This window comes from Chiloscyllium punctatum, chromosome 1, assembly GCF_047496795.1.
Source record: "Chiloscyllium punctatum isolate Juve2018m chromosome 1, sChiPun1.3, whole genome shotgun sequence".
In the NCBI taxonomy this organism is placed as follows: Eukaryota; Metazoa; Chordata; class Chondrichthyes; order Orectolobiformes; family Hemiscylliidae; genus Chiloscyllium; species Chiloscyllium punctatum.
In genome coordinates, this window is record NC_092739.1 from 89683603 (window position 1) to 89708281 (window position 24679).

General features: G+C 40.6%; 1 protein-coding gene across 5 annotated transcripts in view; it reads left to right on the plus strand.

Moving 5' to 3' along the window:
- Window positions 1–24679, plus strand: part of LOC140477171 (small glutamine-rich tetratricopeptide repeat-containing protein beta-like) — a 62089-nt gene that overhangs the window by 1319 nt on the left and 36091 nt on the right. For all 5 annotated transcript variants that reach the window (XM_072570586.1, XM_072570615.1, XM_072570624.1 and 2 more), the window contains exons 2-3: window positions 12826–12934; window positions 23854–23957. In XM_072570586.1, the coding sequence (XP_072426687.1) occupies window positions 12835–12934; window positions 23854–23957 (204 nt within the window). In that variant the 5' untranslated portion in view covers window positions 12826–12834. The remainder of the gene's footprint in view (window positions 1–12825; window positions 12935–23853; window positions 23958–24679) is intronic.

Genomic DNA, 24679 nt, shown 5'->3' on the forward strand with positions numbered 1-24679 from the left:
CATTACCCTGAGGAGCTCATGCAGTAATGTCCTGGAATTGAGATTTGACCTCCAACAGTCACATCCTTTGTGCTAAATTTGACTCCCACAAGTGTGGAGCTTTTCTCCGATTCCCGTTAGTTCAAATTTTGTTAGGGTTCCTTGACACTATACTTTGTTCAATGCATGTTTGATATCAAGAGCTGTCAATCTTACCTTGCCTCTGGATTTCAGCTGTTTCATATACTTTTAGACCAGGGCTTTAGCGAAGTCAGTACCATTGGCTCTGGCAGAAGACAAACTCAGCATCAGAGAGTAAATTATTTATTTGTGTGTGCCTCTTGACAGTACTATCAACAACTCCTTCAATCACATTGATTTTCTAGAGTAGACCGATAGGATGGTAATTTGCTGATTTGGATTTGACCTGCCTTTTGTATACAGGATCTGCCTGTGCAACTTTCCACATTATTGGGTGGATGCCAGTGTTATGCCTGTATTGAAACAATTTGGCTATTGGCACATCTAGTTCTAGAGCATGAGTTTTCAGGGCATTTGCTGAAAAGTTGTCAAAACACATAGCCTTTGCAGTATCCAGTGTTTTCAGCCATTTCTTGACATCACATGGAGGTTATTGGTATCAGCTTGGTATAAATTACCTCCAAATATTGACTAGAAATGGTATGTTAAAGTTGCAGCCAAACAGCAATTTCGAATAGTCAAATAGAAGACTATTTAATTGACCAATTGGTTTGATACCAAACCTGCTTTCTTAATATTCTGGATAACATAATTGTAATACCATTCTTTCTGTATACAAATATACTTGCTATTACCCAAGTGTTTAGAAGTGAAAAAAATCTGGATTTTGCCTTGGTGTTACATATGATCACAGCCTAACATTGGTAAGAAGTGCCACTTTAAGATTTGGAGGCTGATTATTCTAGTATTTGTAATATGAAAACACAAATAGGTTTGTTATAGACTGCATGATATCATGTAGGGGAACAATCAGTACAATAGATTATTACATGCTGAGTAATAGCCCAATGTGAGCAAGGACAGTGGGGTTGGTTGTTTTGATGTATTTGTTGCAGAGATAGCTAATTTAAAAAAAGGGAGTATAGTCTCTGGGTTAAGACAAGGTGTTTTCTACTTGGTTAATTTGAAGCAAGAGGGAGGAATGGATGCTAGATGAAAAAATGCAAATTTTAGGAGCTTTAGTTTCAGAATATAAATGTTTTTCTTTTAGAAAAGATCTTTGCTTAATGTATTCATAGAATTTATAATCTGAGTACAATGTTATTATTATCATCATATTTAAGTACAGAATAGGCACTTGTTGAATACCAGTTTCAGTATGCCAACAAGAAGTCCCATCAACAAGTTGCTGAGCATTTTTATTCATTCATGGTGTGGGTTTACTGGCTAGGCCATCTTTTATTGCCCATTCCCAGTTGTCCTTGAGAAAATAGTGAGCTGTCTTCTTGAATTGTTGCGGTCTTTGGGAGAGTAGGAAAACCTACAGATCTATTAGGAAAAGATTTGACCTAGTGACAGTGAAGCAACAGTGCCATAGTTCCAAGTCAGTATAGTTTGTGACTTGGTTGTGAAATCAAACGCTCAAGGAACTATCGGACTATTGACCCATTTTAGGCACAGGAAGATATGGTTGCAACTGAGAAATGCAGTGATAAATATCCAAGTAACCATATTAAAAGAGAAAGGAACATATATTAGCCTTGACTTTCCTCGGGCCTCAACATTATAAAGAATGTGAATAGCTCAAGGAAAAAATGAAATAATTAATACTTTTAATCAAGCTGCTCCAAATTTTCCTGGACATTTTGCCAGTCTGACGTTATCCTCACTGAAGACTGTTAGAAAGCAATTTTCAAAGCTCCTCTTATATTGAAGCATATGAAAATTCTGGATATTGACAGTGAAATTAAGTACTTGTAATGACGTTGAATGAAGAGGTGATGGACTAAACTGGTAATCCAGAGACTCAGTAATATTCTGAGGATCAGAATTCAAATCCCACCATGGCCAATGGTGAATTTGAATTCAATGTTAAAAAAAAATCTGAAACTAAGAGTCTAATGATGACCGTGAAACTATTTATGATAGTTGGAAAAACCCATTTGGTTCACTAATGCACTAATGTGGGAAGGGATTCTGTTGACTTTTCCTGGTCTGTCCTATACATGGGGCCAGATCCACAATGATATGGTTGACTCTTAATTAACCTCTGGGGCAATCAGGGATGAACAACAAATGCTGAACTAGCCGTCAACTTCCATATCCTGTGAAATCATTTCTAAAAAGAAAAGAATGTCAGGGAAGGAAGTAAGTCCTGGAATTCCCTCTGTAACAACATTATGGGTGCACGTACCCCACGTATCCTTCAGTGGTTCAAGGAGGGTTTTCACTATGTATTCAAGGCTAATTAATGATGGGCATTAAATTTTAGCTTTGTCAGCAATGCCCTTGTCTTCCAAACAGAAATCCAAAATAAAATCCTGAATCTGAGCTTTGGAAAGTCAAATACATCAGCAATTTCTTTGCCTATTACTTTTGATAGTCTGGTGTGCTGTTTTTATATTATTCAGAAAGAGATAGGAATGAATCCTTATGAGAATGGCTATCCAGGATTTTACATTTATTCTGAGGTGAGCAACAACTTATAAACCTACCAGTTTTGAGTTTAAAAGTGCTAGTGAAAGTAAATCAGGTGAAAAAGAAATAGCAGCAATGACCACAATAATGAATTGGGAAGTTGATGTTCTGGAAGCATTTGAGAATTGAAACAAATGTTCAGATTGACATTCAGTTCCTTTCTAAAAGGCAGTAGTGAAGAGGAAAAGATATTAGTACATCCTTTTGTGGGTAGTTGAGAAAGGGTTAAAATTTAATAGTTGGGAGATGAATAATGACAACAGTAAAAACCCAGATGCAATTTTTGAAAAATCCAACTGAAGTCAAATCTTCAGATCCCCTGATAAGAATTTCAAGGTCTGAGGCAGGAATCTGGTGAATTTCACAATTTCATGATAAGTTTGTAAAATGCACCCAAAGAAACTGTTGAAAAGCTGATAGATCAATTTGTTTGGGGTTTTGCACAACCTGAAGGACAAGAAGATTTGATTTGAAGGGCAAGCTCTCAATATCACAGGCTGCAGACACTGACAAAGCATATAAAACGAAGTTTAGACAGAGCTGCTTACAGAAATGGATACTTTCAGTTGAGTCAATTTGTTACAGTGAAACGGCAGCAGAGAAATGAACACGAGGCAGAGAGGAAGATGTGCAAGAGCCGTGAATGGCCTGATGACTTCACAGACAGAAGGAAGTGGCCTGACTACAGATGAAACTATAGAGCTTGTAAAAGTTGCAATCCCTAGGAACAGCTTTGCAGAGCAATGAAGAAAATGATAATGCAGTTATCCATGGCTGCACAAATAGATCAATAAGATGAAAAAGAATCCAAAACATTCATACCCTGGAAGAAGAGGAACAATTTGAGAATACATTAGACATGGGAACCATACAACAACATGAAATGATTTGATGGGAAAGATCCTAGAGAAAAACAATTCAGATCAGTGAGAAAATGAGAAACAAATTAAAATCCAATCTATTGTTATGATCCCAGCCGATGTTACTTCTGGGCAAGTCAAAACCAAGTTCAAAATCTTGCTCAAGTTTTGTTTTTATTATTTAATGAAGTGGTATTTCACTGAAGCACAAGCGTTAAATGCTACAAGTTTGACGTTTGTTCTTTAAAAATATTCATTATAGAAAAGGCAAAATAGAATAAACTGAGCAATTTATAAATAATGCATTTTAAAGCTTCCAAAGACACTTAAAAAAAAATCCTATTTACCTCAACACCATCCAAAATACTCAAATGCCAGAAAGAATTCCCTTCTCTACCACATCTATAGGCTTAACTGTTTCATCCAATACTTAGCCTTGAGAGTTTGATAACCTCATCCCTGGTGAGTCATGTAACTGAGCTTAGACTTTCTCAACTTATAATTTGTTCTGAGTTGAAACCAAACACTTCTAGTCTGAAACTTTCAATTAAAATCCTTACACTTAAGTGACCTATTAATAGTTCTAAACTATCTCCGGTCTTAAGGCGAGCTGTATCACACACTTAACTTTCACAAGGACCTTAGCAAGCTGAAAACAAAAGCTTTCCAAGCTGCAGATTTTTCCTCAAAACAAAATAAAAATTCTGACCCTTCTAACTGAAAGCAAGTTAACACTCCTCAGTGTTTACTTTGTCCACTCCAATCTTGCACAAAGCAAACAAATCCCCAACGTCATCTCGGGGACCCTCTCTCTGATAATTCATTGAACTCTTTCATAAAGATGAAATCCCAAATGCTACTAATTTAAAAGTCCATACTCAAATAAATGAGATATACATTTATCTCACCTTAAATCATGCTTAACTTTGAAGCTTGGTAATTGAGCATAGAACAATCAATTAATGAAGAAAAGGTGCTCTACCCTGAGCAGCATCATGCTAACAGCACATGGGAGAACTGAGATTTGAAGCTATCACAACCAAAATTAGAGGGAGCCAAAGGAAAAAAAAAGTTAACCATATATTCGATGCCAGGAAACAGATAGACCTGTTATCCAGGGTTCAGCAGCTGTGAATTGTTGCAGTTGATCTCAAGAAACCATGATCTGAAAAAGGCATCACTGAAGGTTAAAATTAGTACAACCATTTCAAATTGCTCCCTTCCCTGATCAGAAACAAGGTTTAACAGGTGCAAATGCATGCAGTGATTTGATGAGATGTTTGATGACTTTGAAGATTTTTGAGTGTCGCATCACAGTTGGTCCAGCAAATAAACCAGTGATCCAACCCCCACATAAAGTACTAACCAAAGTAAAAGTGGAAGAGAATCATGGGCAGCAATACATCACTACCCAATGAGCTCAATGTATTCTACACTCACTTTGAACAGAAGGTCAGTGAAATGATGTCACCTATCTGTACAGCCTTTGATGCACCTGTACCCATGGTCATCACTGCACACATTAGATTGGCCATTTTGAGAGTGAACCCATGGAAAGTGACTGGCCTGGATGGAGTCCCCAACCATGCACTCAGATCCTGTGCGGACCAACTGGTGTGAGTATTCACAGACATCTTTAGTCTCTCCTCGCTATGATCTGAAGTGTTCACCTACTTCAAGAAGACCGCCATCTTCTGGTCCCAAAGAAAGGTCATGCAGCATGCCTCAATGATTGCCACCCAGTGATTCTGAACTCCATAATTATGAAATGCTTTGAGAGGCAAGTCATGGCTCACATCAACTCCAACCTACCAAATTACCTGATCCTTTGCAATTCACCTACCAACGCAACAGGTTCTACAGCAGATGCCATCTCCCTGGCCCTGCACTCATCCCTGGAACATCTGGATAACAAGGATACCTATGTCAAGCTCCTACTTATTGAATACAGCGCCGCCTTCAACACCATAATTCCAAACAAACCTCTCCAAGATCTAGGTCTTGGCTCCTTCCTCTGTAATTGGATCCTCAACTTCCTGACTGATCACAGTCAATAAGAATAGGTGACAATACCTCCTCCGCCATAATTCTCAACATGGATACTCAGCCCCTTACTATATTCCTTATACACTGAAGACTGTGTGACCAAATTCCACCCCAATGTCATTTACAGGTTTGCTGACTACACCAACTTTTAGAGGTCAAATCTCAAACAGCGACAAGACAGAAAGAAAAGAGATTGAGTGCTTAGCAGCATGGTGTAAAGACAACAATCTCTCCATCAACATCAGCAAAACCATAGAGCTGATCACTGACTTCAGGAAGCAGAGTGGAGGACATGGTGCTGAGATGGCGATTGTTGAGAGCATCAAGTTCCTGGGAGTGATGCTCACCAATAATCTATCCTGGACCACTCCATTTGACACCATGGTTCAGAAGGTGCATCAATGTCTCTACTTGCTCAAGAGGCTAAGGAAATTTGGCGTGTCCACAAAGACACTTAGCAATTTTTATAGATGCACCATAGGAAGCAACCTATCTGGCATACCTCAGGATTCCTGCCCACCTTCCGAGGACCCCTTCGCCCACCTCCAACACACTGCATCCATCTGGACACCCCGCGCTGGCCTATTACCTGCCCTCGACCTCTTCATTTCCAACTGCCGCCGGGACGTTTACCACCTCAACCTGTCTACCTCACTCCCCCACTCCAACCTCTCACCCTCACATCGCGCAGCCCTCCAATCCCAACCTCACCATCAAGCCAGCGGATAAAGGGGGCGCAGTGGTAGTCTCGCGCACTGACCTCTACACCGCTGAAGCCAAACGTCAACTCGAGGACACTTCTTCCTACTGCCCCCTCGACCATGACCCCACCCCCCATCACCAAACCATCATCTCTCAGACCATACAGAACCTCATCACCTCAGGAGATCTCCCACCCACAGCTTCCAACCTCATAGTCCGGGAACCCCTGCACAGCCCGGTTCTACCTGCTTCCCAAGATCCACCCCGGCTGACCCATTGTCTCAGCATGCTCCTGCCCCACTGAACTCACCTCTACCTACCTCGACACTGTCCTATCCCCCCCTAGTCCAGGAACTCCCCACATACGTTCGAGACACCACCCACGCCCTCCACCTCCTCCAAGACTTCCGTTTCCCTGGTCCCCAATGCCTCATCTTCACCATGGATATCCAATCCCTCTACACCTCCATCCGCCATGACCAGGGCCTCCAAGCCCTCCGTTTTTTCCTCTCCAGATGTCCCCAACAGTACCCTTCCACTGACACTCTCATTCGTTTGGCCGAACTGGTCCTCACCCTTAACAATTTCTCCTTTGAATCCTCCCACTTCCTCCAGACCAAAGGGGTAGCCATGGGCACACGTATGGGCCCTAGCTATGCCTGTCTCTTTGTTGGCTATGTAGAGCAGTTGATCTTCCGTAATTACACTGGCACAACTCCCCACCTCTTCCTCCGCTACATTGATGACTGCATTGGCGCCACCTCGTGCTCCCGTGAGGAGGTTGAGCAATTCGTCAACTTCACCAACACATTCCACCCTGACCTTAAATTTACCTGGACCATCTCTGACACCTCCCTCCCCTTCCTGGACCTCTCCATCTCCCTTAATGACGACCGACTTGACACTGACATTTTTTACAAACCCACCGACTCCCACAGCTACCTGGATGACACCTCTTCCAACCCTACCTCTTGCAAAAATGCCATCCCGTATTCCCAAATCTTCCGTTTCCGCCGGATCTGCTCCCAGGAGGACCAGTTCCATCACAGAACACACCAGATGGCCTCCTTCTTTAGAGACCGCAATTTCCCTTCCCACGTGGTTAAAGATGCCCTCCAACGCATCTCGTCTACATCCCGCACCTCCGCCCTCGGACCCCACCCCTCCAACCGTAACAAGGACAGAACGCCCCTGGTGCTCACCTTCCACCCTACCAACCTTTGCATAAACCAAATCATCCGCCGACATTTCTGCCACCTCCAAACAGACCCCACTACCAGGGATATATTTCCCTCCCCACCCCTTTCCACCTTCCGCAAAGACCGTTCCCTCCACGACTACTTGGTCAAGTCCACGCCCCCAAACAACCCACCCTCCAATCCTGGCTCTTTCCCCTGCCACCGCAGGAACTGTAAAACCTGTGCCCACACCTCCTCCCTCACCTCTATCCAAGGCCCTAAAGGAGCCTTCCACATCCATCAAAGTTTTACTTGCACATCCACTAATATCATTTATTGAATCCGTTGCACCCGATGCGGTCTCCTCTACACTGGGGAGACTGGGCACCTCCTAGCAGAGCACTTTAGGGAACATCTCCGGGACACCCGCACCAATCAACCACACCGCCCCGTGGCCCAACATTTCAACTCCCCCTCCCACTCTGCCGAGGACATGGAGGTCCTGGGCCTCCTTCACCACCGCTCCCTCACCACCAGACGCCTGGAGGAAGAATGCCTCATCTTCCGCCTCGGAACACTTCAACCCCAGGGCATCAATGTGGACTTCAACAGTTTCCTCTTTTCCCCTTCCCCCACCTCACCCTAGTTCTAAACTTCCAGCTCAGTAACTGTCCCCACGACTTGTCCGGACTTGTCCTACCTGCCTATCTTCTTTTCCACCTATCCACTCCACCCTCTCCTCCTTGACCTATCACCTTCATCCCCTCCCCCACTCACCCATTGTACTCTATGCTACTTTCTCCCCACCCCCACCCTCCTCTAGCTTATCTCCACGCTTCAGGCTCACTGCCTTTATTCCTGATGAAGGGCTTTTGCCCGAAACGTCGATTTCGAAGCTACTTCGATGCTGCCTGAACTGCTGTGCTCTTCCAGCACCACTAATCCAGATATCACGTTGCATGGCAACTGCTGTTCCTGAGACTGCAAGAAACCACAGAGAATTGTGAATACAGCCCTGTCCATCACACAAAGCAGTTATACTTTCCACTCCCTCAGGAAGCAATCAACATGATCACAGACCCCGGTCGTGTTCTCTTCCACCCTCTTCCGTTGGGCAGAAAATATGAACGTTTGGATACAGTTTAAGAACAGCTTCTTCCCTGCTGCTATCAGACTTTTGAATGGATCTCTCAAATATCCATTCGGTATTCTCTCTCTCTCGTTCTCTGCAGCAGTAACAATATTCTGCATTCTGTTCTGCTATCCTGATGCACTTTGGTACATTCTGCCCATGTAGCACACAAAGCAATACTTTTCACTGTACCTCTGTACATGTGATAATAAATTGCAAAGGAAAATGTGAAAAAATGCTAAGATGTGGGGGCAAAAAATGAGGTCAGAAAGTCATAGAGTTTATAGGTTGGGTAAGTTCCTTCATGATAAGAGGGAAGCCAAATATGTGAGTTTTCCTGGGTCTTCACTATCTTAAGCAATAAAGAGAAATCACTACTACATCACAACACTGGGAGAGATTGCAACAGCATTAGCAGGGGTTAAAGGTGTTCAACACATTTGATGCTAGAAATAGCTCCTGGAAAATGAAGCTAGATGAGGAATCTTCACAACTTTGACAACTTTGAATAGATCCTTTGGTCAGTACTGTTATGGTCCTGGATGAGACCACCAAACTGTGACAATCTGGTCATAAACCAATAATTATGTCTTGTTTAAAATAGACAAAGCTTCAGATCCCGGGTGCTTACTAAGAGAATAAAATCACAAGTTTCCACAGTTTATTTAAAAAATATATTTTTGTACAGAGTTAGAAAATCAAAATGCTCTCTGTAAAATATACATAGGTAAATTAAAAATCTTCTATCATTCAGAATTAATATTAGTCAAAATGGATTAATAATAAACTGTGGTAGAAAATCCCACATAACACATCAAATATGTGATGAGTCATGACATATCCCATGGATTTGTAAGCAACCCAACCTGACAATAGTGCTACTGTGGGGTTACCAGATCTCTCATTTTTTTTCTCCTTTACAAGGAATTCTAATTCATTATTTTCAAAGATCTAACTTTGAAACTCACTTGAAAGTTGATCCATCACACACTGTGTCAATGACTGCTCATGATTTTGTAATTCATACTCTTCTTCTGAGACTGAATTACATTGTTCTCAACATTGCATCTACTCACAGGAACAATTTCAGTAATTTTGCAGTTTGCTAACTTCATTAACCTGACACAGAAATCCTAGTCATTGTAAGTTCCAGGTGCACCAAGCAATTTCTGCTTGTGAACTTCCTTCACCCTTACTCTCAGCTATGGTGAATTATCAAGGGCTCAAAGGGCTTCTTTGAGGTCCCACCGTCTCAAACCTGCAATAGCAGCATCTTTTTGATGTAGAGCCTCTTTACCTGCTAGTGACCAACATCAGTCATGTAGCTTACCTTTCCTTTCCTCTTCAGCATGGTCAGGTTTTCTCGTCACTAGAGCAATGGTGTTTCTTCTTGTGAGGAATCTACACTGAAAGGTTATAGTTTTTGGCTAAGAGGTGGCAGATTTAAAACAGATGAGGAAGAATTCTTATCCTTGAAGTGTCATGAGTCTGTGAAATTCACAACCCCAGCATACAGTGAACACTGACTCACTGAATAAATGTGAGGAGGAGATAGTCAGTAATTTTAATTAGTAATGGGTTAAAGGGTTACGGGGAGTGGGCTCGAAAGTAGAGTTTCGGCTGAGATGAGATCAGCTTGATCACATGACATGGCAGAGCAGGCTCAAGGGATTGAATTTGCCTACTCTGATTCCTAGTTCTTATGTGCGTTTTTGCTGTCTGTAAAGGGATGATCTTTATCTTGATCAAACTAATTGATTATCCCATCTTCTCTAAGTCTAAAACTTCAAAACAAGTCTGCTCAGATCAATTTTTATTCTTGAAATCAGTAAAACTAAAAGCTAATAATTTTTTTTTCCAAAATTTAGCAATTTGGAGTTACTTGAGTTCATGTACCATATGTTGCAGTGCAACTAATAATCTCAATCACAATCTCAATCTATACCATTTAAAATAATTAAGTTTACGTAAATCACATTTTCCATTTCTTGCACCTGTAGCTGGTATGGTGATTGCACAGTTTCTGTTACATGCATGATATGTCCTTATACTCAATATGATTTATTCGCACCGGAGAACTGTTAAACTTTGGAATGTGATGACAGTGGTAAGAAGAGTGCACCAGATGGTGAGGTTTGTGGGAATATCTGGACCTTACATTTTTGGTAATGCCCTGTGAGCTGGTGTTCACCTTCCTCAACTGGATGCATGTTTTATCCACCTACAGATGAAACAACCAGTGCCAAAAAATGCTAACTGGAGTGTGCTATTATGTTTATGTTGGCTCTATGTTGGGCATGTTTTTCCCAGCTGTAGTCTCAGAAAAACTTGCAGCATTTTGGCTATGTAGCACCAGGAAGACCTGTACTAAGCCCTTACCTGCCTCCCATCTGCTTTATTGCAGTTTCTAATCAAACCATGATTGTTCCTGCCAATTGTGATTATGTTTCTGTTTATAGGAGGGATGAAAAGAGAAATTCAATTACAACAAGTATATGATATAAAGCCAAATTACAATTGAAGATATTTTGATTTTTTGGAGAATATTCGTTTGGCAAGTTAATGAAGCTTTCTTTAGAATCTTGCAGATAATTCACAAAAAGTTTAATACTCCGAAAATGAAATAGTTTAATAAGTGCAAAAACAGTTTTATTTTATTGTTTTTGTCTCTACACCCATGCTATTCCTTTTGTTCTGTATTTTATGTTTTTTATTTAGAAGCTCTCGTTAACATCGCTTTCTCCAATTTTATCAGAAGACCACAAATGTATTAAAAATATTTCTAAATACATTATTTGGCTTGGGAATGCATTGTATAGTGCAAATACTGAGAGATTAAGAGTGTGCAGGGAGAAGGAAGTGGGATTTAGATAAATGCATGGAGGTATAGCTTGTAGCTTTAATTGCATTTTCTGCCATTGTGTTAGAGGGAGGACTCCACTTGCAAATGAGCTGGGTTATTTCTTGATCTTGCCAATTTATTTATGTTGTGAATTTTGCATATGAAAACTTCCTGTCTATTATCAGTGGGGCAGATTCAACACAACAGAAATTTTGCTGAAATTTTATTGGAGAGAAGAGATACATGTATGAGCAAAGATCAATGTATTCACAGCTGAAATACAGCATGATGTTGCCAAATAAAATCCCAGCAATGAACAAGATGCTGTTTTGGTCATTTTTGTTTGTTCGTGGGATACAGTCATCACTAGTCAAAGAGTGTGGTGCCGAAAAAACACAGCTGGTCAGGCAGCATCCGAGGAGCAGGAAAATTGACGTTTTAGGCATAACCCCTTCATCAATGAGGTAGCCATCATTGGCTACTATTTATCGACCATCTCTAAATTCCCAGAAGATGTTTAAGAGTCAAGCAGATCATGGTCTGTGGGTCTCTGATCATGTCAGCCAGACTAGATAAATACAGCAGATTACACAGACTGGCCACCAACATAGATTACAAACCCATCAACTTCCACAGTTACCTTGACTGTGCATCCTCACACCCTACCTCCTGTCAGGATTCCTTTCCATTCTTTCAATTTCTTCTTGTCTGTTGCATCTGATCTGATGACGCTATCTTCCTCAGACAGGGCATCAAACATATCCACCTTTTTCTTCAATGGAGGGTTCCCGCTATCGTGGTTGACAGGGCCGTCAGCCGTGTCTGACCCATTTCCTGTTTCTGACCTCATTCCTTTCCTTCCCCACCACAATAATTAGAGGAACCCCTACCCCTTGTCCTCCTTTTCCACCCCAAGGATGATAACCCACCATTTCCTCCATCTCCAGCAGGTTGCCACCACTAGGCACACACAGTCCGCCTCTCTCTTTTCAGTGTTCATTCAGGGGTTGTTTCCTCTGGGATACCCTTGTCCACTTCTCCACTCCCAGCACTATTTCACATACCACGGCTCCTTCTCGTGCAGTTGCAGAAGGTGTTGCCTGTTTACCAACTCCCTCCTCACTTTTCCAAGACCCTACCATTTCTCAACCAAAATTTTAGCTCTGACGAAGGGTCGCTAGACTCCACAAATTTTCTGTTCGCAGATGCTGAGTTTCTCCAGCATTTTCATTTGTTTCAGATTTCCACCAGCCACAGTTCTTTGTTTTATTTAAGTACAGCAGATTTCTTTCCCTAAAGGACATTAGTGAACCGGACGTGTTTCTGTGACATTCGGCAGTAGTTACATGATTGCTGATCCAAAAGGATATTAGTATTTCACTTAATGTTATTTTTAATGTTTTTAAGGTGGTAACGATGTCCGAACTGAAGCATCTTGCCTATGCAATTATTGACTTTCTGCGTGAGCAGACAAAGTCTCAGGCTTGGACTTCTGATGAACGGGAAAGCTTAGAAGGTAGGTGTATTTTGTAACCAACACAATGTTCTCAACTTAGATGGCTATAAACTATACATGCCACAGCTTTTGTGTTGAAAGGACAAGACCCCAGAAAGGGAGGTGTATACAATATTAATCACTGAAGTCTGTGCTCGGGTAGCACCACCACTCAACCAGCTAGTAAGGGAAGTGTCAACAATGAATAAGTCACTGGGCAATTGAAGCTGACTTACTGAAGGCCACAAACCTTGAACTTGAGAGCTTTCGACTGGAACAGGAAAAAGCCAACTTTTGCTACTGGTGTCTCATTTGCTGGGATAGGGTGGTGTCCGCCAAGGTTTGGGGAGGTGGGAGGTGGGGGGGGGGGGGGGGGGATGGTGGGGGAAGCATGGAAGCTACCAAAGATTCTGGTGGGACAAGTGGGCAGCAACAGTGGGGGAGGCATAGAAAATTGCAACAAGAGTCTTGATAGTAAAACAGTTGGAAGGAAGTGATACTGCAAGGGAGTTGAGGGGAGGTTACAAGGACTGGGGGTTGACCGGCTGCAAGAAGGCTAGTGGGAAAGACACTCAGGTGACTGTAGAACGAACAGCATACAACATTACAGCGTAGTACAGGCCCTTTGGCCCTTGATGTTGCGTCAATCTGTGGAACCAATCTGAAGCCCATCTAACCTACACTATTCCATTTTCATCCATATGTCTATCCAATGATCATTTAAATACCCTTAAAGTTGGCGAGTCTACTACTGTTGCAGGCAGTGCGTTCCATGCCCCTCCTACTCTGAGTAAAGAAAATACTTCTGATATCTGTCCTATATCTATCACCTCTCAATTTTAAAGCTATGCCCCCTCGTGCTAGCCATGGACTGGGAGAGGAAGATGGTGACTGCAAAGGAATGGGGAAAGCAGGGCCTGAAAAGTTGCTGGATGGTGAGGTGGAGACTGCAAGGTGAGTGAGAAAGAGAGGGAGGGGTGAGAGGGGGACTTTTTTTTTGAGAAGACAACTCTGCATTGTGCCTGGGATTTGTGATCTGGCCTTGGCGCAGATTGATGAGAGAGAGATAGAAGGAGGTGTGATTAAGAGGAGGAAAAGATTATAAACTGGTTAATTTATGGGCTGAAATTCATTGTAGAAGAAAGATGCTGTGACAGTGAGCATTTATATTATCTTAGAGCACCACGAGAAATGTGAGGGACTGACAATTGCTGAATCTTTAAATGTTGCAAAACATATCAGTTGATTGTAAACCTGCCATGCAGTTTCTCTTCAAAAAAATGATACAAAATGGACAGATGCGATGATAACCAATAAAACTAATTGGCTTATCAGTAGGAAAATTGAGTCATTTATGCAGGAGTGGACGCTTTATTCACTCATTTATTATTTCTCTTTTGGTTTAATTAGTACACTACTGGCAGTTATTTGGGAGGAAGAAATAGTGACTGCTGGTGTTAAGGGTGGTCTTTCATGATTCATGTATTCCTCTGGTTTTGGTAAAGGGACAGCATTCGTGATGTCAGCAAATATTGGAATAAAGAAAGCCCAGTTTGAGTTTTGCCAGGGCCAGTCAGCTCCTGACCTCGTTACAGCTGAAGTCCAAATATGAACAAAGCAGTTGAATTCTAGAGGTGAGGTGAGGGTGACTGCATCAACTTTATTTTTCTTTATTATGGGATATGGGCATAACTGGTTAAGCCAGCATATATTGTTCATCCCTAATTATTCAGAAGGTTGTTAATAATCAGCCAAGTCAGCCATAGTGCTGTAAGTCCGGAGTCATATATAGGCCAGACCAGGTAGGAATAGCAGATTTTCTTCCCTAAAGGAATGTGAAATAGATGGGTTTCTACAACAATTGAATTCAAACTTCACCATCTTCCATGGTCGGATTTGAGCTTAAGTCCCCAAACCATTTCTGGGGAATTCTGAGAAAGGGTCAGTGAACCCAAAACATTAACTTTGATCTCTCTTCACAGATGCTGCCAGATCTGCTGAGCTTTTCCAGCAACTTCTGTTTTTGTCCCCAGAACATTGGTCTGGGTTCTGGATTACTAACACTTCACCATCACATTTCCACTTCAAAGTATGGCATCAAGAATTCTTTTCACAATGTCAGTCATAAGTAATTAGGGAGCAAACTCTCCACTGGTTGTAGTCAGGCCTAACACAAAGAAAGATGGTTGTCAGTTTTGAGGTTTAATCACTTCAATCCCAGAATATCACTGCAAGAGTTCCTCAGCGTAGAACCCTAGACCAACCATCTTCAACTGCTTCATCAATTACCAACATTAAGGATATTTACTGAGATTGCACAGTATTCAGTACCATTTGTGACTCCTCCAGTACCACAATAGCCTGTGTCCATATGCAGCAAGGCCTGTACAACGTGTGGATCTGATCTAATGAGTAACAAGTACAGTTCATGCCACACAAATACCAGGCAATGACCATCTCTTACAAGAGGAAATCTAACCATCTTCCTTTGATGTTCAAAAGCATTATTTTTGCTCAATCTTCCACTGTCCACATCCTGGTGGTACCATTGACCAGAAACTGAACTGGACTGGCCATGTAAATATTATGGCTATAAGAACAGTTCAGAGCCTAGTAATTCTACAATGAATAATTATACCTGGTTCCAATCTACAACACAGAAATCAAGATGAAATGTGATGGAACAATCTGCACTTGCTTATTTAAGTGCTGCTCCAACTATACTCAAACTCAACACCATCCAATGCAAAGCAGCTTGCTTGATTTTCACCCCCATTAACCACCTTTAACATTCACTTCCTTCAGCACAGTGGTAGCAGTATGTGCCATCTACAAGATACACTGCAGCACTCATCAAGCTTCTTCAACAGCACCTTCCAAACCCGTGACCTTTACCACATGCAACAGATGCATAAGAACATTAACATCTGCAAGTTCACATCCAAGCTGCATTCCATCCTAACTTGAAATACTGTTCCTTCATTGTTGCTTAACCAAAATTCTGGAACTTTCCAACAGTACCGTAGGTGTTCCTAAGTCAGCAAAGACACCAGGAGTTTAAGAAGCAGCTAACTATCACCTTCACAAAGGCATTTACAGTTCGATAATAATGCTGACCAGACAATAATACTCTCAAATTAGAAAAAATTTGTACGATCAAGGGTTAGGAAGTCTGACTGTGACATCAAGAAAAAGGGTTCACGGTATCAGAATGAAAGGCAAGTCTTTTAGGACTGAGATGAGGAATTTATTCACTTAGATTGGTGAATAGAGTCAGGAAGTTATACAGCACTGAAACAGCCCTTTGGTCTTGTCCATGTTGCTCAAGTTTCTCAAAATAAACTAGTCCCACTTGCCTGCATTTGACCCATGTTCTTCTCAACCTTTCCTGTTCATGTACCTATCCAAGTGTCTTTTAAATGTTGTAATTGTACCTGCATCTACCACCTCGTTGAGCAGTTCATTCCACATAATGAACCAACTTCTGTGTGAAGATGTTGGCAGTCCAGCACCTTTTAAATCTCTCTTTTCTCACCTTAAAAATATGCCCTCTATTTTGAACTCCCCTACACAAAACCATAGACCAAAGACTGTTGCTATTCACCTTATCCATTCCTTTCATGATTTTATAAAACGCTATAGATCATTACTGTGCTACCATTCCTGGCACACCATTGGTCTTATGAATTTATTCGTCCAGTGAGGAAGACCAGATATTCCCTTAATTATGATACTGTGATTTGTGAAGATTTTTGTTCAGTACTTATAGGCAAAAGAATAAACATGTTTTAAGTACAGCCTTGTGAAGGTAAGTGACCAGCAATTATTCCTTCGTAATGAAGTTGTACATCTTTTTCGAATATACAAATTAGAATCGGGAGTAAGCCATTTGGCTCATCAAGTCCGCATTGCCATTCAATTAATCATTGGAAATTCTCTACCCTTGCTAAGGTGTAATGTCCAGATCTTAAACATCCACGGATGGAATTTTTAAAGTATCTGAGTGATGTGTTGTGGCAAGATTTGTGGCAGAATCAAATGAGAGGTCCGACAAGGCTGATCTTAATATCAGGTGCATCTTGCTCTATCTTTGATGCTTTTGACAACCAGCGAAGCAAATTTCTTGCTGGGCAGTGGTAAGGTGCCAATTAAAAGGTATTACTTTTTGTAATCTTGAACTCACTTTGTTAATATTAAGCTTTGTATCTTCCCAAACTCAACAAACAAGCGAGACATCAAGAAGACTCGACATGAAAAGCAGAGTGAATATCTAGTGAATATAGCACCCTGTTTGTACTGAAAGACCTCCATGTTAGACAATGGCACCAGCGTTTTACAGCATGCTCTGCAGGCACTGGCCACAAGCATTCCACATCCAGTTCCAGGAGTTTTGGTATCTGAGATGTGCCAATTTTCAAGAACCTTCATGGCACATCTCTGATTCACTTACAGAATTTTCTGCACTTCGGTGCTGCACCTCACTTTGCACCAGTAAGTATTGTTGTAATGCAGCAGCAAATGCTCAGAGACTGGATCAGTCTGCATCTCTCAGCTTTTTATTCAGTGTTATAGCGCTCACTCCCTTTGATCTTAGCTGGATCTTACAGCATCCTTGCTTGCAATGATTTTATTGTACTTTGCTCTCTGAGCCAGAGATACAGGATTCCCGTTACTTCTGTCTTGCATTGCTGCTTAGTGCTAGATAAGCCTCAGTCAAGTCAAGCCTTGTCAAGTATTGAGGGACGAGAAAGTAAGTGAGGGAAGATGATCGTTGGTGGGAGGTGGGTAGAATAGTGTGAGAGTGAGATATCGTAGAATCATAGAATTCTACAGCTCAGAATATGGCCTTTTGGCCCAACAAGTCTGTGCTGGTCAAAAACAACCATCTATCTGTTTTAATCCCATTTTCCAGCACTTATTGCACAGCCTGGTATACCTTGGCATCGCAAGTATATGCCCAAATATTTCTTAAATATTGAGTGTTTCTGCCTATACCACCCTTGGAGGCTGAGTTTCAGATTCATACCATCCTCTGAGTGAAAATGTTTTTCTTCATATTCCTTCTGAACTCCTTGCCTTAAATCTGTGCGTCCAGTCATTGACCCCTCTATCAAAGGGAAAGTTTCTTCTTGTTTACCCTATCTATGCCCATCCTAATCTTGTACATCTCAGTCACATACCTCCCTCAATCTCCTGTGCTCCAAGGTAAACAACTCCATTCTATTTAATCTCTATTCTTTAGCTCTGGCCTAATCAACATTTTATACAGTTCCAGTATAACATCCTGGCTCTTAAACTCCATGCCTCAGCTAATAAAGGCATGTGTCCTAGATACCTTTCTTAACCAGTATGTTGCTGTCCTGTTGCTTTAAAGGTCTTGTGACAAGTTCTTATAGAGAACATGGCTCCACTTATGCTGGTGGAGTGGTGGTGGTCATTGATCTTCTTACTACAGTGCTGTGCATTTCTTAAGAAGGCCGAGACTAAAAGATCAGACCAAGTTGAAAAAGTCTGGTGTTATTGACTCTCGTGTTGGTCCTGGAGGAAGAGGGTCTGCACCATCCATCCAGCAGGACCTCCAGTTTCCCATAAAGTAGGGCCCCAATTTCCCTACCCCTTCATGTTTGGCAAATGTTAGGATGTGTGTAGGGCAGCTCCAGGCTGACTATGCTTTCTGGGTGAACAACAAGCTTTTAAAGTTGCAAAGGTGTAAGGGATGCTGGTAAATTCCAAGATACACACTGAGTGGTGAGAGGTTCTGGGAATGGTGCTGGAGGTGGAATCAGATTTGAGGGACACTATAGGTGGGAAAGTTAGTTTATGAGGCGAGTTTGGTAAGTTAAGGCAAGGAAACTCTCTATATCCTGTGGTGACAATCCCTGCAAAACAACTAGGAGTCGACAATTCTGATCCTTGAACCAGTTCTGCCATTTGAAATGATCATGGCTGATGTCATCTTGGCCTCGTTTCCACTTTCCTGCGCACTCTCCTTAACCCTTCAACCCATTATTAATTAAAAATCTGTCTCTCTCCTCCTTTAATTTATAAAATGTCCCAGCATCCACTACACTTTTGGGGTTGTAAATTCCACAGATTCACAATGCTTTAAAGGAGGTAATTTCTCCACATCTCTTTTAATCTGCTAGCCCTTCGCTTAGAACTACGATCTAGAGTGCTCCACATGGGGAAACATAATTTGCATGTCTTCTTTGTCAATCCCCTTTAGCATCTTCTAAACATCAATTAGATCTCTTCCTGTTCTTCTAAACTCCAGAGGGTACAAGCCTAAACTACTCAATCTCTCTTCATAAGCAAACCCCTCCTCTGGATCAATCTAGTGTACCTCCTCTGAACTGCTTCCAACGTAACTACATCTCTTCTCAAGTAAGTGGACCAAAATTGTGTGCAGTACTCTAGACATTGTCTCACTAATGCCTTGTACAATTGCAGCAATATCTTCCTACTTTTATACTCTATTCTAGACTGGCTGGTAAAAGTAACCACGGAGCAGTAAAACTGCTGTGCTTTTCCAGCACCACTCTAATCTGGACTCTGGTTTCCAGCATCTGCAGTCATTGTTTTTACCTGGTAGAAGTAACTCCAAGCGAGTATTCATTGAGTGGCAGGACACTGGGAAGCTCAAATGAAAAACAGGCAATCTTTGGATGCTCATTCACAGGTTGCTAAAGGCATCAGGACAGATTAATAGGGTGGCTGAGAAGGCATATGGAATACTTGCCTTTCTCTGTTGTGGCATAGATTATAAAAGCAGGGAGATTACGCTGGAGCTGTACAAAACTTTGGTTAGGTAACAGTTGGTGTATTGTATATAATTCTGGTCAGTGCACTGTAGGAAAGATGCGGAGGGGATGCAGAGGATTTTATGAGGATATTTCCCAGGATGGGATATTTTAGCTATGAAGAGAGGCTGGATAAACTCAGGTTTTCTTTGTCATCAGAGAAAGCTGAGAGAGGAGCTGTCAGGGTTATGAGCAGGAAGCAGATGTTCTACTCAGCTGAAGTATTAATAGCATAATTTTAAGGTGAATAGCAGGTATTTAAAGTAGGAAGCCTAACAACCTTTTAAAAAGTACTTGGATGAGTACTTAAAATGTCAGAGCGTTGAAAGCTATGGGTTAAGTGCTGGAAAATGGATTATGCAGATTTAGAATCGTTTTGTTGGTGTAGACTCGATGGGCCAAAGGGCCTCCTTTGTACTGTATGATTCTATATAGTTGCAACAGGTTTCTATGAAGGATTTTGCTTTCTCCAAAGGGATTAGCTCGAAGTTCAGCCACTTTTAACCATCCTACAGAGATTTCCTAACTTTGTTCGGACCATTTTGCTTGATGCCATATGGTTGCACAGCAGCTGGTAAGATGATACTTGTGGTTGGCAGGAATTCCAAACTTGGCATTTTGTCTGAATTGAGATATATGCTAACCCTAACCCTTTGGAAATATTCTAAATTGTAGGAGTCAATTGAACAAATAGGCATTATCTTTTAGTCTGTCTTATTGCAGATCTCAGCAATGGCAACTTGAGTTACGTGGAATATGTTCAAGTTTTGTACATAGTTTCTGCATGCTCTTGGTGCTTCAAGGAATTACTCCGAGTCAACAGCATTATGATAAGCCAGCATTATGGGTAATTGAATCTGTCATTGGGGATTTTCCTGGAAATACGAAACGTTGTGAACAGAGCGTGAGAGTACTGGAATGGGACTGTGGCTAGTATTATTTTGAATGAGTTTCAATATTTTAGAGCGTAGGCCGAGAATTCTTGGAATGCTGGAGGAAGAGACTCTAAGAAAACTGGAACATGTGTTAGAATTTTACTGAATTAAATCAGGAAGTTAAAACATTTTATAGCACTCATATCAGATAATACTAGGCTTTTAATCTTGGGAGGATGCAAAGGAAAAAACTGGGGAGAGTGGTACAACTGTGAGAGTGCTTTGGAGTATCAAGGAGTTCATGGTCTTTATAGCTGCAAAGCAGCTGGTGAGATGGTTTTTCTGATCAGTGGGAATTCTCAACTTTGTTTTGTCTGAATTAAAGTATGTACCAACACTTTGGAAATATTCCAAATTATAGAAGTCAATTAAAAAATAAACATTTGTTTTCAGTTTGCAGATCTCAGCCATGAATACTTAAGTTACTTGGAATTTGTTCATATTTTGTACATCATTTCTACATACTAGTAGGGCTAGTCTGCTAGTACTTTGGGATAATGTTTTATGTCAGTGTTGGAGGTTAGGGTGTCCTCAAGTAGAGAGTTCCAAAGTTGCACAACTCTCAGACAAAAACAAATTCTCCTTGTCTCTGTCCCAAAAGAGTAACATGTTATTGGTACACTTTTCAGGGTGCTTTGCTGTGCAAAAAGCTTGTGCCGTACCAAGGCCATTGCAGTCTACATCCATACATACCTGTGGCATAATAAGGAATTGAGTCTACTGCTGAGAGAGCAAGAGGCAGGAAACCTACAGCTGGCTTTCAGTTAACACAGAATTCTTGAAGGTGTAGGCACAAGCAGACAGATCTGTATTAACCAAAAGATTTAAAAATTGTAAAAATGAATGAACTCTTACACCTCTCCTCCTTCCAATAATCCCAGCTGCCACTTCTGTTTCCTCTAATTCAAGAAACCTGAACCCCCTCCTCCCAACTTTTATCAGGTTTCTGTAAGTTTATAATTCAAGTGCTATTTTGAATTTCTGCTTTGATTCTCACCCATAAGTACACATGTGCCACTGACTCATTTACAAAATTCACATTGCCATAATCTTGGTCTTGTCTTGGGTATATTTAACCCTACAGGTATTTTTAAGGGTCTGGATTTCTCTCTTGAAAAAATATGTTTCCCCATTTAAGATATTAAGGTTTGTTTCAATTGTAACAGGTAAATTTAAGTGATTTATTAATTTTCTAAGTTTCTTAGTAGAAATTAATAATCAGTACACTTGTGGATAAATGTGTGCCTGTTGAAAACCACAAAAAAATGTAATACCAAATCTAATGGGATCCAGTTTGATGTTGCTCGGAACTGTTCAAGAATATCTGAGAACTTATAGGAGGACCGGAAAATAACTATCATTAAATTATTTAACAATAGAATAAGGACAAAATGTCCATAAATGTTGAAGCCACCTTAAAGCAAGATATCTTCTCTGAGTGGAAGAAAATGCCTTGTGAGAATTATGATATTTCTCATACTTCTGAAATTTCAGTGAAAGGATTTTTTTCCAATATAATTTGGATCCCTTTACAAATGTGGGTCTCAACCCTCTGTATAGGTTCTTCTCAATTTCATACGATGCTGTATCATTGTACATTGTTTCTCAATTATTTGGTGAAGATTGCATTATGAGTTGTTAATTTTAATCTGGTCAATTTAAAAGTGATGTTTTATACTCTTTTTTTTTAATCTCCTGCCTTATGCATACTCTATCACACCCCCTCAGTTCTTTATTTAATGCCTCAGTTAATGGAGATAAATATCCCATATGCGTCCTTAACAAACCAATCCACTTGTTGCCTGCAAGGATACATGTGCACCAATGCCCCACTGAAGCTCATTACTACCTAGGGATCTACCATTTGTTATTTATTTGCCTTGTTAGTACTCCCAAAATACATTATTTCACACTTCATATCTGTGTTTCCTACTAAATTAGTTATTTTTCTTTCTTAGTCAAAACTGTATTTCTAACTAAATATCATTACAAGAGCATTGTGGGCGTATGTACATCACTTGGAGCGCAGCAGTTGAAGAAGGCAATTCACCGCCACTTTAAGAACAGTTAGGGATGGGTAATAAATGCTGACCTGGACAGAGAAGCCTATGTCCCCTGGAAATTTAAAAAAAAATGTTCTTTGCTCTCATCAGGAAATTAAATGCATGGCAGAAGAAAATAGACAGTTATGATTTGAATAATTATAAGTTTATGAATTATAGTTACTCTGTAGCCTTTACAGTGATTCCCTGTTTAACGAGCCCTGTTTAACGAGCCCCATTTTAAGTTTTGTTTAACTTTAACATCAGTTATTTAGGACCCTGAGTTGCATTTGGAATTGTAATTTTCTGACCTAAAGCCATGTTACCTGAATATCACCATTGGAAGCAGCCTCCTCCACTCCTTAACACTCACTGTTTAGGTTGACCCTCAGTTCTCAACCTTTCCTGAACTCTCTGACCCTTCCTCTTATAGTCAAAACCTGTACTTTGCATGTTACACGCATTCCCTGTTCCTTGCGGTGTTGACCATCGAACTCATGATCCCTGCCACTCCATTACCTTCCCTCTTGCTGCTAACATTCAAGTTCACAGTGTCCGCTCCCTAACCTTCCCTGTCTAGCTTGCGGCTTTCTTCCTGGAAGTTAAAGTTGCTCTTCTGGCCTCTTGCTGCTCATCTCTAGAAACATTGCTTAGCGAAGAAGAAAACAAGAAATAGGAGAGGCAGGGAATGGTGGTTTCACTGAGAGAAAGGGTTCAGAGTGTCCTGACTCTCCCAAACACAGAGACAAGAGTAGAAGGCAAGAAGAAAGTTATCAAATTTTAAGGATTTATTTTATTTAAATAATACAATAATGTAATTTTAATAATTGGAAGCATGTCAGTTTACAGGTTATGATGTTTCAATGTTTTATTTCTGAGATGTAGAGTTCTACAAACTTAAAAGGGATATAAAAGTTATGGTTAATTAGAAAATCTGATTCACTTAAAGTTGCACATTTTGTGAATGAAGCTACAGCATGAAGTGAGGACTTGGTATGCTGAATCACAAAACTGTAATACCCTAAACAATCGAATGCTTTAGTGATATCTGTTGTTTGTAATGTAGATTATATTTTGGAAACTCATTGTCTGAAAAATGCTATTCTACAGGGACATTACTTCCACTCATAGATCAAAAGTAACAAGATGTATTTTTCTTTCAGTTGCTATGCAGTGTTTGGAAAATGTCTTCAAAATAAGTTCCCAGGATATTGATCTAGCCGTCTCACCGCCTCTAATGGAGATATTTTCTGCAGCAATTACTAAGGTTAGTCTAAATACTTAAATGGAAACTAATGAAAATAGTATGTAGGAAACACATTGATATACAATGGAAATGTGAGTGCAATTCTAAAACTGAGTTTCTAACCTCCGATTGTCAGAAGAATTATGTAATGAGTCAACTGGAGGACCATGACAAGATAACACAGAAGTTTATTATGAAGCAAAGATCTAGAGCCAAGTCAAAAGGTTGTCTCACCTATATATTTAAGTTTTGAGCAATTTTTCCTTAAACATTCGGGCAAAGGTGGGGAAAAAAGTGAATAAATCTAAGAATTTGTTATTTAATTTTGCTTGGCAAGCATAGATCAAAAGTGTTGTTGTGCAAGAGACTGTATGCACTGGGACTGGGAGGTTTAAATGATGATTGTATGTACTATTGAATGCTTTGATATATGTAATGTTCTGTATATATGTGGTTGAAACATGTGACTAAAGTAGTGTTTTATATGAACTTAAAAATTACTTCGATAAAATTGTTCATAGTATTTTTAAGATTATACTTGAGCCTATTTCTGAATTCTGTGATTTCTGATCCTGTTTAACGGTGATGTATGACAGAGGCATACTGAGCTAGTAGAGGACCAAGTTTAAGTTATAGCTTTCAATCAGTTCCTTCCATAGAAGAAAGAGCAATATCCACAAAATAGTTAATGGACACTTTTCCAATGTTATCATTGTCTTATGGTAGGAAATACCTGTCTTTCC